Genomic DNA, 16,714 nt, shown 5'->3' on the forward strand with positions numbered 1-16,714 from the left:
ATCCCAACCCTTTAGTTGACATTGTTGTATGTATGGCTCTTTACCATTCTTTTGTTGTGTTAATTTTTTAACTTAGCGGTCTTTTTGACTTAATGAAAAAATGTACTTTTATCATTTTGCAGCAAAGATGATAAGCAAGTATGGTCATGAAAATTGGTGTTTTAAATAAGATGCTAGAAAAGAAAGGTCATGATTACCACCAAAATGGAAGCTTCCCTGTTGCTCATAGATTTTGGAAAATGAAGGATTCAATATATGTTTGATTTCATTTCAAATTGACCAGTGTATTCTTATCTTAGTAACTAATAGTAGACATGGGAATATAGTTAAAAGAATCAGCTAAAAGAATTACAAATGTTTTAAACTAAGTAAAGAAAATTTGGCTCAAAAAGAGAAATGATTATCTATACTCAACACAAAAAAGAGATTTCTTTTCCTCCAATATAAGATACAGAGGCAGAGCCATCATCCTGCATTTTCTAAATAAATCGGCTAATCCAAGAAACTACCTTGGACAACCCAACACAAAGGAAATATTTATGTGGAAAAAAGTAATTGGAAAGTGTGCAATGATGTATTATGAAAATAAATGTTATTTCTTTTTATACATTTAAAAAAAATGTGTGTTTGTAACATGTTTACCTAAAAGTTTACCTTGTGGAAATGAGTGCGATGAATTTGATGGCGAAGTTTCTTCAGTTGTTTGACATTAGGCTTGAAAGCTGACTATTCTTGCATACTTTCTCTGCCTTGGATGATATATGGAAATGTTTATTTCTAAACCTATACAGGAAGCATTGACCCCTTTAAAATACAATATTTCCAATTCTCATGCTTGAACTACTTATCCATATCTCCCCACTTTACCATATTCCTCGTGTTAAATACCAGTTTCTGGATCAACAACCCTGATATCAACATCTGGATCATTTGGATGCACATATCCGCAACAAACTCTCCCTTGCCAGTCCACCGTAATCGGGTTGACTTTTCCGAATGCACATTTTACAAACACGTAATTTTCCACCAAACCGTAATCATGGGCCAGCACTTCTTGAGAAAGCAGAAGGGCGTGATATGCGTTCTAGAAAGAAAGGTCACCAATAAAATGTCAAAGGAGGTTATGATAAGAATAAGAAAAAATATTACATTTTATTTTATTTTTTGATATAAAGAGAAGATAATATTAAATAGAAGATTACAAAGGATCTAGCGGAAGTGAAACTAGCTGTCATGGCTAGAGAAGTAATTGTGATCCCATCCATAAGTGAAAGATAACATAGAGCTAGGAAAGACCCAAGCCTAACTTCCACCGGATGAGAGAAAATGCCATATTTTCCGAGCAAAATGCAGGAATTATAGATGGTCATCCTCTTATTGTTCAATCTATCAAAATGTATTTACTTTCCCATAACTCAGATTCAGACACCATACAGGGATTTATGTTTTCCAGATAAAATATAGCGAATAGTCATCCACACCAGAAAATGTGTTACATTCTCATCACTATTCCACCTTTTCTTTTGATCGTTTATTTTTGGGGGAATTTCTGCTTTTGGGGATTTCTTTTTTTCTTTTTGATTGGTAAAGAATTTGGCGCTCGCGAGTTCCGAACTCAGATATTCACCTATTAGATGACGAGTGACTCTACGGCTGTACTACAGTGACACCGACCATCAATATTCACCTATAAGACGATGAGTACAACCTAACTTGAACCCACACTCAGCCCTTAGTTCAAACTTACATGAACGTTTTAGATGCAAATTATCAATGCAATCACGTAAATTTATTAAAATTAAGGTTTTTTTTGGCTCCATATCTACCGTTCAAGTTTAATAATAGACGGTCTACACACGTGCAAATGATGCCACAACATGTAAGTGCTTCCCATCCAACAAAATAGCACAAGGAATATATTCTAGAATATGCATGGGTCGGTATATATATACACAGTTCATATATGTACGAGGGTTTGTTACTGGGCAAACCCCTACGTTTTTCACTTAATATAAGTTCAACATCATATATGTTTAATGGCACTAGCACAGACTTGGCCGGCGACTAAAACTCTATCATAAGAGATATGTCAAAACCCTAACTAAACACGGCCGCATATTTGGCGTGAAAAAACATATATTACTTCCTCACAGAAATCTTGATTTTTAGCCAAAGTTTCTTCAAAATCTAACCAAAACCTATATAAACTATGAAAATTGGTATAGGTTCTCATGTGCTTTGTTTTGTGTTTATTACAGACATAACACTTCCAATAATTCATCATCGATCATACTGAGTATCCAAATTAAATTTTTTCAATAAATTATCAAATAAAATGCTAATGCTAATAAAATACGATTATACAAATATGGACCTGTAAAGATGGGAACAAATTGCGAGACACTTTCGTGTTTCTAATTTTTTTATGGGATTATATTATTACTGTGTAAATGGAGACTTTGTGGTCGTAAATGCAAATTAGGGTTGTTCATTTTTTGTCAAAATTTTACGCCTCATCGAATGTACTTAATCCTAAGATTACCATACTATTTTTAAAGAATTCCTGTTTAGGTGTTAATGGTTTCTAATACGACGGTGTCTATTCTAGGTGCAATAGTAATATGGTAATTTATTTTTATATCTCGCGTAATTAATTTGGAATCATTTTGTTGTATTGAATTCTAATTATGCTTGAGAAAACACTCTCCCGTGAAGCAAAAATAGTTAGTTTGATTAAACGCAAGGATTGATATAATATGAAATGATGCAAATCTAACAGGAAAATTGTACATAACGATACCCAGTCATACTGCGTCGAATGATCTTTGGCTTCGTCAACTAAACCATTATAGGTGTAAAAAAATTGCTTGAGATAAGAAAATAATGTGAGGTATGAAGGATTAACTTTACTGGTGCATGTAAGTATAAAATTCATCTCATAGGGTGGATGGATCACACTTCCCATGCACTCTTTGTTCTTATGATTTGAAGCTTTGCCACAATTTGAAGGTTTTATGGACAAGACGTATTTTCTTGGTTTTTAGGATTCAATATGGAAACCGGATAACAGGTTCATGGTCTTGAAGGTTAATAGTTATAATACTCTTTACCAAGACAAGGAGGAAGCAAAAGAACTCTTCCAAAACAATAATGGCTCCTTACCAGGATTGTAATTTGTAATGACCTGTGCCTCTACTAATATTGTCCCCACTTAGCCGCTGCAGTTATCTGGCAGTGTAGGGTATTTAAAGAGCATCGTTGCGGTAATACAGCATCAACTTCTCGGGAGTACGCTTAACTACAAAGTTTTCTACCAACTCTGGAACCAATTGTACTGAAAAAACCTCGGTATTAGGAAAGAAAAAATCATTACTTATATTCTATTCGGCCAACTACTGCCAAATATCGAGATATTACAAGGATAACAAAGAATACTTCACAGCCAGGATAAAGAGGATATGGAAGAATACTAAGAAGAAGTTCTTCATTGCACTATCTCTTCACGAACTTGTATTTGTTTTATTCCTTGATGGTTCATTTTACTTTCTTTCTCACCAACTCAAAACTTACTTATTTGTTACCCATTTTATAGTATTTTTCGTAACAACCGTCCAATATTCCATAAATAAGGAATAGACACGTGCATCGCACGGTTGAGAAACTAGTTGTACCAATTACCAAAATAACACAATTATCTGACATATCTTTCAACTAGATGAACATCCCAGTTTGATAGATTAACATGCTTCTGCCACAACCCTCACGGTTGTCCTGTTTTTCTTCATTTTATTCTTAATGTGTCTTCCGCTTCTTTTTTATGAGTCATCTTCATCAACTTCACCCGCATTGTACTTCCCCTAGAAATGTACCCGTGTCTAGTGAAATTAGACTCTCCACGTAGGCAGAACTAAGGAATGTATCATGTTTCGGGTCATACAAAACTAAATGCAAACATTTTTGTCTGTAAGCTCCAAACAAAATCATTTCTCTAGAAACTTTAAGGGAATCAGAGTCTTCCAATAAGTTAGAGTTACCTATGCCAAGGGTGAAAGGTTGGATCCATGATTTCTTCGCCCCATTGTCCTTCAACTCCCAGAACTCAAGCCCACAACCATACTCATCCTCAAGTAACCAAACAGATCCTCCTAAAACACACAAGTGCCGTAAAAGAAAACCATCGATTTCATCAGGTATTGGTATCTGATCGAACTCTTCTTTATCGAAATCAAAGAAAAGAATTATTTCGGTGTCCAAGTCCTCTCCAACAAAGGCTTTCCAGTGATGAGCCCCGCTTACAGGTAAACGACCGATATCAGGTGTACGATATTCATAAGAAAGTTTATCAACCTGGATGTCCTCAAGGATTCTCCATGAATTTGATCTTAGTGAAAATACTTGAACCTCACACCAGCCTTTCTTAAGACCCTGTGCAATGCGCACCACTTTAAAATCCTCAACCTGGTAATCAACACCAAATCCATATTCTACAAAACCCCCTAGGCGCTCCTTTAATCTACTTGGTGGATTTGGTAACTTCTTACATTCATTAGTCGTGGGGTTCCAAGGAATAAGTACAGCAGAGTTGAACTTATTAACATGCCTCAAGAAAATCAAGCCATTACAACATCCAAAAAACTCAATTCCCATCTTGAGAGAATCCACCGGGTTTTCCAGAAATGCTAGGTAGTCTTGAGTTCATGCATTGGACGTGGCATGCGTGTCCGGTAGAATGGGCGGGCCAATATAAGGATCATTATCCAAAACCAACCGTAATTTTGGAAGCTTCTGATACTTATGATTGTTGGTTTTGGGATGCCTTTTTTGGACTCTCGGGTTCAAATAACGATCTCAACTTTTTATATAAGTCACCATTGTTTGAGGATCTTAAGAACGGGGTCGCGCCGCACTGTAATTTCACCATCAACGATCATCACTGCACTCAGGGTTATTATCTAGCAGACGGAATCTATCCAGAATGGTCAACTATGGTTCAAGCTTATAAACAGGTAGGCTTTGGTCCGACGACTTCGAAGGATATGCAGTATTTTAAACCCAACAAATTGCATGCAGAAAGGATGTTGAACGCTCTTTTGGCATATTGAAAATGAAGTTTGCCATCATTGCTGGCCCGACGCGCTTTTTTGATATTCAAGAAATGAACAAAATTATGCTGACTTGTATTATTCTGCATAACATGGTCATTGAAGAAACCAGGCGTGACCCAACCTGGACTAGTTTTCCAGATGAAGATTTAACCAAGGATCTTGTGGTAGAGCGTGGGCGTCCGACAAGATAATATAGACTTGCCACTGACAGAATCCACAATCAGGGAATCTATGCACAACTACGACAAGATTTAACAAAGCACCTTTGGGCTTTAAAAGGAGCAGCATGCGGGGGGGGCGAGGCAAAGGGAGAGGAAGAGGGAGATAAACGTGTACAATTGAGGCTTATAATAAAAATTTGTTGTTTATTTTAATTAATATGTTTTTTAATTTAAAGTTGTTTGTTAAAATTGAGGCAATTATATTAAAGTAATTTTAAAGAAACTTTAAATAAACGTGTTTATTCATTAGCAAGACTGAATTCCTCTTCGTTTTTTTCTGAGGCATCATCTTCGTCTTCCACATTCACATACTGGCCAATTTGTTGAGGGGTGACTTCACTTTGTTGGTGGGGGACTTCTTCGTCCCGGACTTGATCGGTCTGGACTTGTTGTTGTTCGGCCTCATCCATTTGCTTAGTCCATATAGCATATTTTCGTTCATTCATTTTGCTGGTGTCCAGGGCGAGTAACTTGTTTAGCTTACAATCCCTGTAGTATTGTTCTCGCGAAAGACGACTTTTTTGTTGATTATTTAAAGAAATTACACGGTCCCTGACTCTATCTTCCTCCATTTGCATCTCAATTGCCTTGTCATCAACATAGTTGAACTCGCTTGAACCTCCTTCTGCTGCTCGTTGGGATGCGTCTCTCGCTGCTTTTGCAGCTTTCTGACCACCTCCTCTTCTTCTCTTGCAGTTGGTGTTAATGTCTAGATTACTATTGTGTTGATCCTGACTACCTGGAGTTCCATCAAGTGAGGAAGAAGACCCTCCATTCTGAAAATCCCGCGAGATTGGACCATGTGGTGATCTCCCAGGCACTTGATGACCTTCCATCATGTATGGATTAAACTTGTTAAGCACCCTCAAAATGGTGAAACAAGTTTCATGTTGGAAGCTTGAACCTTTGTGGGATCTTGTCCACTCTTCCCGACATCTTCGTTCCACATCTCGTTCGCTTTCACCATTTTTTATGTTGTTCCAAATTTGAGTGATAGTAGCTACATATTCACTAATGGCTCCTGCAATTGTGCAGAAACGATGACACAACCCATCGACATCACTATCATGAACGTTACCGGTTTCTTCACAAATTTTTTGTAAATTCTTACCATAAATTTATTTATTTTCTTGACTAATACCATTGATATCATCTAATGTATATAATACATAATTTCTGCAAAGTGACTTTGTCTTCATCCATCGTATACTTGGGACCACGAATTCTTGTGTTCCTTTGTTGTGATTGTTGTGTTTCTTGTTGTGTTTGTTGTGGTGTTCGTGTTTGTTGTTGTGTTTGTTGTTGTGATCGTTGTTGTGAGGATGCCATATTTGTTAAAGATGAAATTTTTCTAAAAGATTGAATCGATATGAATAGTTTTGTTTGAAAAGAAAAATAAAAGTTGAGATGGTATGGAAATTGTGTAATGTTGAGTAAGGTGTGAGTTTAAGTTTGTATATGAAGTGAATTTATAGGGCAAGGAAAGGAACAATACCACCGGGATGGGAATAGCAGTTGGCGCTCTTAAAAAGAACGCGGCGCGATTAGCAAAAACGCTGGCGTCCTACTGGTGGATGCGCGTTGGTGGTAATATCGTTGGCGTTTTACCTTCTGTCGCCAGCGTTGGTAGAGATGACGCCCGTCCTTACCACAGACGCGCGCTGGTTATTCCGACTCAATGTTCAAATCAACAAATCTGTTGATTTGAACATCCATTTTTCATATTTGTTCATTGTATAGTGGGAGCAAAATGAACAAACTCTAAATTTGTTCATTCCATAGAAATTGCGGAAAGCATGCATATGAATAAAGTGAGGGTATCCCCGATAGTGGTTGGATAAGTGGAGATAAAATTTAGATAGATTTAATTGGCATAACCGGCAAACTTTTGAATATAACTAGAACATCTCGGGCGGAGTAGATTAACACTCATATTTGAAAAGTTTTCTCGCTTCTTTTCAGATCTACCAGTTCGGTTCGGACTCGTGGTCAATTGCTTTCACTGTGGCTTAAAGGAAGACTTAGCCTCATGTGACCTACTGTGAATCTCTATGTCCAACCATTAGTTGGGGTTTTGGCTTTGCTATAGTTACATTATAGGGAAATCCAACCATTAAGGAGCATGGCTTCGCTCAAATATATATGGTGAATTCGCTTGGGTTGGCAAATGAGTGGAACACATCTGTTCCACCTTATATAGCTAAGGGTTGCCTAACCGAAACTGAGTTTCCATCTATCAATTTACAGAAGTTTCTGTATTCAATTTTTAATAAATGAGCTAAAGTTTAGGGATATTCCAATTTATACAGTAGAAGTTTGAAATATCATCGGATCTACAAAAACAGTATACAAATACGGAGTTTTCGTATTTCATATGTGGACGGAAAATTAATTAGTTTTTGTCAGTATAAGCCAACAAATACACCTCTGCCGCAGTGGTTGTGGAAAAATATTTGATGAGGGTGTTTTTTGATGGGTATTAGAGATGAATCATGTCTTGACACGTGTTTTTATTATAAATTGATTTCATCAAATTTTGATTCTTTTTTTTTTTATTTTATAGAAAAACTTAGACATAGCCTAACAAACAGACAAAGTAGTAGTAGTACCTGTGCCCAAACTGGAGGCAATACTACTTTCATAGTTCTTACAAGCAATAGCAATGTTTATAGATTGCAAATTTTGTAGTCTATGTATGATATTAAAGACTAGTTAAAACAAAAGTAACTTGACTAATTTGTAAGGACGTGTCTTCATTGGTGTTTTGCCTTGCTTCATAGTAACTGCGGGTGAATCTTCCCTTGATGGCTTGATTGTAGAGAGATTGGAATTTTAACAGGATTTCAATGAATTCAGCTTGTACTGCAATGTTCATGTGCTTCTGATCCTGTGCCCAGTTGTAAGCTAGTTCTGCTCCATCTGTGGCTCCTCTTTCTCCCAATTGGTCTGAGTATCCTCTGCTACCAATGTAGTTTCCTGCAAAATCCAAGATAGTTAGGGCAGAAAAATACTTAAAACTAACAGGATCCTGTGTGGTACATATTTTGACTATGAAAGCATAGTCCTGTGGGTTCTGAAGGTTCAGGTTATAAGGGACTGTCAATTCCTCCTGATCAGGCTCTACATTATTGAAGTATAGAGTGTTGAAAGCATGAGAAGTTAATCTGTGAACTCTGTTAAAGTCACAGAGATACTATTTAATGCTAAGAGATGTTTTCTTTGCATTAGGCTTTATGTTCTGGAAAGCTAAATCACATCTAGCCTTCCAAATATACCAACACATGGTAACATAAATGTTGTATCTTTCAGAATTGCTTGTATAAATGAACCAGTCCATGAAGTTTGTTGTATGATCAACCTGTCCATGGGATTCTCCAAGGACTTCATGCCAGACTTCAGTAGCTGCGGGACAGTTTAGGAACATATGTGTCACATTTTCCTCCCCACTTTTGCAAATTGGGCATATAAGGTCAATATAATGTAGAATACTTGCTGCCTTTGCATTTGTAGGGAGTATTTCATGTGCACATTTCGAAAAGAAGATTTTTATGACTGGGGACACATTCATCCTCTAAATGGCTTCCCAGTTTCTTGTTGTGATATCATTCTTGTATAAGTTGTCTATCTTTGCCTTGTACATGGCTTTCACATAGAATTTTCCAAATATATAAAAAAAAGTGTATTTTTGGTGAAAATATTGGTTATCTTAATTGGTGATATTTTATCCTTTATATTTTTGGTAAAAGAATTTGTTAAAACAATTAATTGGAAAAACACATGTCAAGGCATAATTCGTTCCCCATACCCCCATCATAAAACGCCCCCATCAAAAATTTACTTAGTGGTTGTAATGTTGCTCTCTTTTTGCTTGGACATATATAGAGTTATAGCCGAGCCAAATGGCCTTGGTCTAAGCAAATTTGGGTCTCAAAGAAGATTTAGTCACAAAGGAAAAGATGACATTCAACGATGTAGACTTCCGCTCATGAGATATTTTGGCGTTCTCAAATACAAATCTTTGATCATGATTCAATGTTAGAAAAAAGGGCAGAATTTTTAACACAAAAATTTTATATCAGGAGGGAAAATTTGGATGAAAAGACGAGGTTTTGTTAGGATGCAGGAAAATTGATTTGGGGACAACGGAAAATTTAGATAATAAGGTATAACAATGGCAAAAAAAAATTATAGGTTATGAGGCAGATTTTAGATTACAGGATATATTTGGGTTCGCACGCAAAGTTTGTATCATAGGAGAAGTGATGGGACACAAGATACATTCGTGTTAAAATGTCAATATTTGAGTCACACGATCAATAGTTTCGGTTCATATCATGCCTCGGGGACATGCTTTACGTCACAATGCACAAGTCCCGTAAAAGATTTCCAAGTCTTGGTGGCAAAAATTAGGTTGTCCACATATTTTGGATCGCTGTAGCTGATTTGTTTAATAAGATGTCATTTTATTTTATTTTTGGATCAGTTTTTTTAGCAAGATGTGATCAGTTTTTTTTGAAGTAAACAAGCCCATATTGGACTATGAATTGCAAATTAAGCACGACATGACTTAAGGTTATATGGGTACAATATATTCTCTTTGTTATTTTGCTATTAATGAAATTTAATTATTATATTTAATTATTATATAAAAATAAAAAGCTAGAGAAAGATAAACATATCCTTTCTCAAAAAGAAAAGATCAATATTCATGTTCTTGTTCCTAATTCTAAACAACCTCCACTTTCATCCTTGTTAACTTTGCTTGTACAATATCTATACATTGCGAAGACTCCCAAACCAATACAAAACAGAATGAGCATAACCATTAGAACTGTATCACTTGCATGATGATTAGGTCTTACATCATCCCCTGTTGTAATATCTGTTTTAGGAGAAGATGACCATACCATTGTAGCGGATGACTTTTGATGAGGATTATCTTGAGTATTGTTGTTTCCTCCTCCATTAATTCTTTCTTTGTACAAATTCAAGCGCCCTATTGAACTCAACGTCGCTCTGTAGATATAATCCCCATCGTCCTTGACTTGTTGTTTTCGTTTGTCTTGGTAAAAAACTTTAACCACTTCAGCATCAGAATTTGCAAGATATAATTTACCGTCGATGTCTAAACTTAAGGTTACAGGCCGACTTAGTGAATCCCCAGCTGATATTACCGATACACTCTCTTCAGTTATATCTCCTTCACTATCACCATCTTGATCAACAATAGTCTTTCTATATATAGCAACAAAACCATCAGTCCGCGAAACTGATAACCTGTATATACCAGAGATAAGATCAATCTGAGGTCTCAATTTTTGACCGCCGAGAATGGTATCAGTAGGATAATCAAAACTTTGCCAAACAATTTGAGAGTCTGAACCATATAATACAAAGTTGCCATCATCCTGCATCTTTGCGTATGACGCAGGTTCAGGTACATTGGGTAGCAAGAGTAAATCTTTATTTTCTGTACGCAGTACTAACTTTCCTTGGTCAGTGAATAAAATTGAAGATGGTGTGTGCAATGGAAACTCATTAACGTTAGCAGTCCAAACAAGAGTCTGTTTTGACGATTTAAAAAACCATATACCAACAACATATCGGCCAGGATACCACTGTAACGGGTAAAAGCCAAAAGCAAGGTTACCCGAGGGAGAAAGCCAATAAGGACTAGTATCATTAAAAGAAAGAGATGAACCTCTTGTTATGTTGCTGACCAAACTGTTGTCGGACGAAGAAGATGAGGAAGAGGATTCAACAAGTAATGGAACGACAAGTAATAAGGTTAAGGTGAGAAGAATTACCTGTAGAAACTTCATGACGTTTTGATGAAAGAAAAATAACAGAGATGTAATGTTAAAGTAGAGATTGTTTGTGGTCAAAATAGGGCCGTGATCACTTCATTATATATAGGCTCAAAAGTTATACAAGTTTGAAACTTACAAGGAACTGAGAAACCCTAAACTAACTAGGATTATGAAAATGAAAGCAGATCTGATTTAGGAAACTAAAGGTAGAAACAAGATATGGCAGTCCGGCCAAGCCTTCTTCTAGTCCTTGACTATTGTACGCTGACACTGATTTTGACCCACAAAATTATGTCATATGATGAGTACGAGTACCGAGTACAAATGCCTGCATACGTTATTCGGTTAAATTGTGTGCTTTAATTATGAGTTCACTTATTGTTGATTCGCAATTTCACATTGTTTATCATGATTTATAAAGGGGATGACAGTTTTGGCGGGGTGATACCAATTTATCGATCCGACGGTTGGGATCTGCTAAAAAAAAAATTGTCCCATATGCAGTGGTATTAGCTGCGCCAAAAATAGTATCCCCTTTATAAATCGTGTTGTTTATAGGGTACTGTATTTACTCTGCTTACAATGTTTGACATGTAGATGTTTTCTCTTGATTTGATTTATTTTGTCGGCATTGATACACTAGTTTTGTATTTTGTGATCAATTTTCCGCAATGTGTGTTGATTGGTGTTGATAATACTTTGATCAGCATTACAGGTTGTACTAGTTAACATTAAAATAACAATTAAAAGTAACCAAAATTATTTGCTCAAGTCGATCAGAATTGAAATAAAAAGGACCAGATCTTCTTAAACTGCAGAGATGTTTACAGTCTTCCTTGTACATTGGAAAAATCTGAAGTAGCCGGACTTTAAAATCTTGCTTGTATATTTATAGCTAAAATTCGAGCAGTAAGTAAAATATCAGCAAGACATAACTTAGCCGAGTATAAAGGGTACCAGTTCTCCAAACTCTCATGGACAAAAATTAGTACATGTTTTGTTCTTGGTCATACTACAAAATTCCTACCCAACACCAACCAGCTTCCAAAGTACAAAAAAAAAAAAAAAGAATCTGGGAACTGGAAGTTGTACGCTTTGACAATATTAAGGACAAGCTCAAGGTTGAAAATTAGTAAGACGCAAGCTCAAGACGAGCTGATAGAATTAGTTTCTAAGCAAATACTGCTACCAACTGTATAACGATCACTGCCTAGGCAAAAATGTGGAGACTCACTTCTCAACAATTAAGGAATTCTCTGATTGTCTTAACATGTACTTAATAAACTTGTGATACAGAAGTTTACTCAGATGAACCTTGCAATTAAATGGGAACAATGAAACAGAATTACTGAAACCACAACACATTTTGACTCTTAAAAATTGCAAAAGCAAATTCAACAATTTCAATGCACTTTAACCTCACACATGTATTCAGTGGATGAACTCAATATATCAATTTGGAATTTCTATCTTACTAAGAAGGTTAAAACCATCAAAAAGCAAAATTAAGCACAGATGCCACCTGCAGCGATTCTCAAGGTTTCTAAAGAAGACAATAAAGCTTCATACCTCGATCCCCAAGCTTCCTACTTCGATCCCCAATCTTTATTCAGGCCAAAGAACAAGTAATATGCTTGGATTTATACTCTAGCTTGATCATATGACAGAAATGTGTGACCGTGAATGAGAAATGCTCTACACTATTTCCAATTGACTAAGTAGATCTGTTTCCGGCTTAATCTCAAGCTTCGATCATGAAGTGCAATATCAGCCAATTGAACAAACCCAAAACATAAAGAAGAAACCCGCATATCATTAGACAAACTGCTGAGTTTGAATAACCAAGCATATATGAGAAAGGTTCTATACATTTTTTTTCCCACAAATCACTAAGACACCAGCCTAGAAAAAACATAGAAAGTAGACACATATACTTCAAGTACATAATAGTCATGTTCTTCAAATATTCGAAGACCAACCACATCTTCTGAGTCTTCTTTCTCTGCATTCCCCACATAAGTTTCTGAGTAAAGCGATACTAGGCTCTCCACAAAATTAGAAATACTGACAGAGTCAGCCCTAAGTACTTGAACTCATGAGTCCTACCAGTATCATGCTCTGGTTCATACAAAACCTCGAAAATCACACACTAAATCCTAAAAGACAGCATTAAACAAATATAAGCAGAGAACTAAGAAAGAATTAGATTTCCTAGATGGCTAGGAGCAGAAGACCACTGGGAAGTAAGTTTACTGAAGTTTGCATTGCATTCTCATTAACCACATTCGAAATATGGCCTGGACCATTTTCTTTATTCTTCTTCAATAACCACATTTCACTACAAAAGGCATTGCGAGAATAAGTAGCGCTTAGAAAGTCGCTCAAAACCCCTAGTGAAATAGGAAACGTTGAAAAACCAGACCGTGTAAACCAAGGTGGTGATGGAAGTTTGCTAAACTTTTCATCAATCAAATGGAATGCAAGAATGGTTCCTTGGTCATCCACCCAATAGAAAACTCCATTTGCAAACGCCCCAGAAGATTTTCTGTAGATTTGCATTTTCCTCTCCATCGTTCCCACATGTCTCCATCCAGTGCTACTTCCAGGAGTGTATACCTGGACACTTCTAACATTCGAGTCTCCTTTAATGTTATATATCCTAACAACCTTGTACTCATTGGTGGAATGAATGTAACCAAATCCAGTCCACCAGTAATCTCCTTTAGGTGTTGGAAGCATAATATATTCTCCGGTGATTGGATTTAAGATATAAGTTGGCCCAAAAATATCGCTAAACCATGAGTCCAGGAAAATTAATCCATTACATGAACCAGCAAAAGAATAATCATATTTAGACTTCTAAAAAGGAAGGTTTATGTTGATTCTTGCTTTTCTACTAAAGGGTGTCTCTTGAGAATTCTCATCATACTCAGCATAAGAAAATTCATCACGCATATTATATTCTCCGTTGATCGGATTACTCTCAGGACTTGAGAATACGCGATTTAAGAAAACAAAACTTAACTTACTAGAATCACCACCAGCAGAATTAAGATGATTCAAGTGCATCTGAGAGAAGGATGAATAATGAACAAGATCTTTTCACGGTTTGCATACCAATTTACACTCAAGAAATCGGTAACCTACACAATATCTCTCGTATGATCTCTTTTGATAGATCGTCAAACCTCCTCATGATGAGATTCTTTGATTAAAGAGAGGGTTTAAAGGAATCACAAATTTCGGATTCAGAGATTAGAGTTTGGTGGAGACGAAATCTGTAGCTTCAACTGATTTGCAAGTAGTTATGAGCAGCCAGCCAACATATATGTCGTGTGCGGTTGTGGTGCGGATAATATTTACATGTACGTATGCGGGCCTCTGAGGCTTGGACTGTGTTAGTCTTAATTAAGTTGGGTGTACCCTCAATATCCGCCCAAATCATTATTGGTTTTAAAGTTTTACTTGTCTCCAGAGGTGCGATTTTTTCTTTCTCCTCGTAATGTTCCAGGCCACTGCTGCGGGGATCATATTCCGTTCAAACCAAACTGATTACTATATATATTACTAAATATTACAGTATTGTTTTCATATGTGCATATGTTGTCTTGCAAAAATCAGAGTTAACCGCCTCCCATTACTCATAATTATTATCATAATACAGTAAAAATTCCATATACTAATAATCTTGGGACTTCACAAAATTATTAATATATGGAGGTATACCAAAAATAATTACTCGACAAGAAGCTTTCAAAATGCTCGACAAGTTGGAAATATTTTGGATTAAACAAGAAGGTGCACATAGTAACGAGGTGTTACGCATACGCAAATCAAAAGATGCGATAACAATCCAAGAAATTACATCATTTTCTCAAACAACTATAGATATATATTTTTCTTTATCTTAAATTTTGATTTAAGAAGATTTATAATTTTCCGATTATGTAAACTATATTAATATATGGAGGTAAATTCCTTATGGTGGGACTAGAAAAATCTATTAGTATTAAAATATGGAGTTTATTATTATTTACAACTGGCCCAAGTTGGGACCATGATTTTTTATTAATATATAGAGTTTATTAATATATGGAGGATCAATATATGGAGTTTTTACTAAGGCTGCACAAGAACCGAACCAGAACCGGAAATTTTGGATCTGAACCGGCCCGGAACCAGTGTAGCCGGGACAGGGAACGGGAGTAGAACATGAGAACCGGTGTAGCCGGGATCGGTACCGGTTCTTACCTAATTCCCGGCCAACCCGGACCGGTTGTACCCAGAAATATTCTGACCGTAGATTATCAAATTAAAATCAATCTTAACCGTCCACTTAACATATATAATCCTAATGACCTAGCCCCTTTCACTCGTTTCTCCTCTCCATTTATTTCTCTTCTTCACCTCTACACAGAGAGATTCCGCCCCCACCTCTCACCATTACAACCCCCGCCACCAAAATTACCACCATCTTAGTCGTTTTACTATCTTGTTCTTTATTTTTGTTTCTACTTTTTCTTCTTCAAAGGCAAGGAACGGAAGAAATACATTTTACTTTTTCTTCATCACCATCTGAAATAAGGTAATGGTTAATTCTTTTTTATTCTTCTTCTTCTTCTTTTATTTCTCTTTATTTCGATTTGTTTATCTTTACTTCGATTTTGGTTTAATTTTGTTTCAGTTTTTAGGGGTTCTCAGTAAAACGAAACCATAGGTTTTACAAATTGGGGTCTTTTAAAAACGAGTATTATGTATGATTTTTATTTATTTGCATGATATCCAATCATCTGTTAATGAATAATGATAGCATATTGATGTTTTAGGGTTTTGATGATTTCATTCTGTTGATTTTTAGGGTTCTGAGATGTTTTTCTATGAAGTAATTATTAAAGATGATGGATGAGATCTATGCGGATGTCATTAGAAATACACAAGGCATATTCAACAACTGATGATGATTGGGTAGAAATATGAATGGTTTTGATAAAGCCGCATATCAATCTTGGTTATTAGGTCCTGGTGATCTGAAGAAGAAGAAATATGTTGATCTGGTTGTATCATTGTCGGTAGGAAAATATTTGTATGGATTGTTTGATTGTATGGATTATCAAAACTTGATCATTTTTGGTGTATTTGGATCTGTATATTTTTTTCTATATATTACGACAACATTTTTATAACAAGTCCAAAACCCGGTACCGAACTAGAACCGGACCGGTCTTATACATACAGGTACAACTCCAGGTACAAGTACAGGTACAAGTCCTCAAAATGAGGTTCCTGTCAACTCTAGGTACAGGTACCGGGTTCATAAGAAATCCGGACTGTATCGTCCCATGTGCAGCCCTAGGCCGGGGATCAACCTTTCTATCATCCCACAAATTTTTCGTTAGCCCGATGATCTGGGTTGTTCACAGTTAGCCGACCATAAGGGCGATTCCAGTATTTAGTTGGGAACATTATTTAAATACCCCTACTATATAGCCTCTTCAAATATACCCTTTCACACTTTAAAAATACCCCTAAACTTTATGCATTACTAAAATACCCTCTTTTAAAAAGTGTATATACAAAT

The 16,714-nt window shown here is 36.1% G+C and overlaps 1 protein-coding gene across 1 annotated transcript; it reads right to left on the bottom strand.

The window, feature by feature from the left end:
• Window positions 1–10,032: 10,032 nt before the first annotated feature.
• On the bottom strand, window positions 10,033–11,148 carry LOC113294028 (G-type lectin S-receptor-like serine/threonine-protein kinase LECRK1). The gene has a single exon (XM_026542457.1). It carries the CDS (start codon window positions 11,146–11,148, stop codon window positions 10,033–10,035), a length of 1,116 nt encoding a protein of 371 aa, XP_026398242.1.
• Between the last annotated feature and the right edge of the window lie 5,566 nt (window positions 11,149–16,714).

The sequence above is a fragment of the Papaver somniferum genome, chromosome 7, assembly GCF_003573695.1.
Source record: "Papaver somniferum cultivar HN1 chromosome 7, ASM357369v1, whole genome shotgun sequence".
NCBI lineage: Eukaryota > Viridiplantae > Streptophyta > Magnoliopsida > Ranunculales > Papaveraceae > Papaver > Papaver somniferum.

Excerpts from the sequence above, each read along its gene's own strand:
- LOC113294028 (XM_026542457.1), bottom strand. The coding sequence starts at position 11,148 with ATGAAGTTTCTACAGGTAATTCTTCTCACCTTAACCTTATTACTTGTC.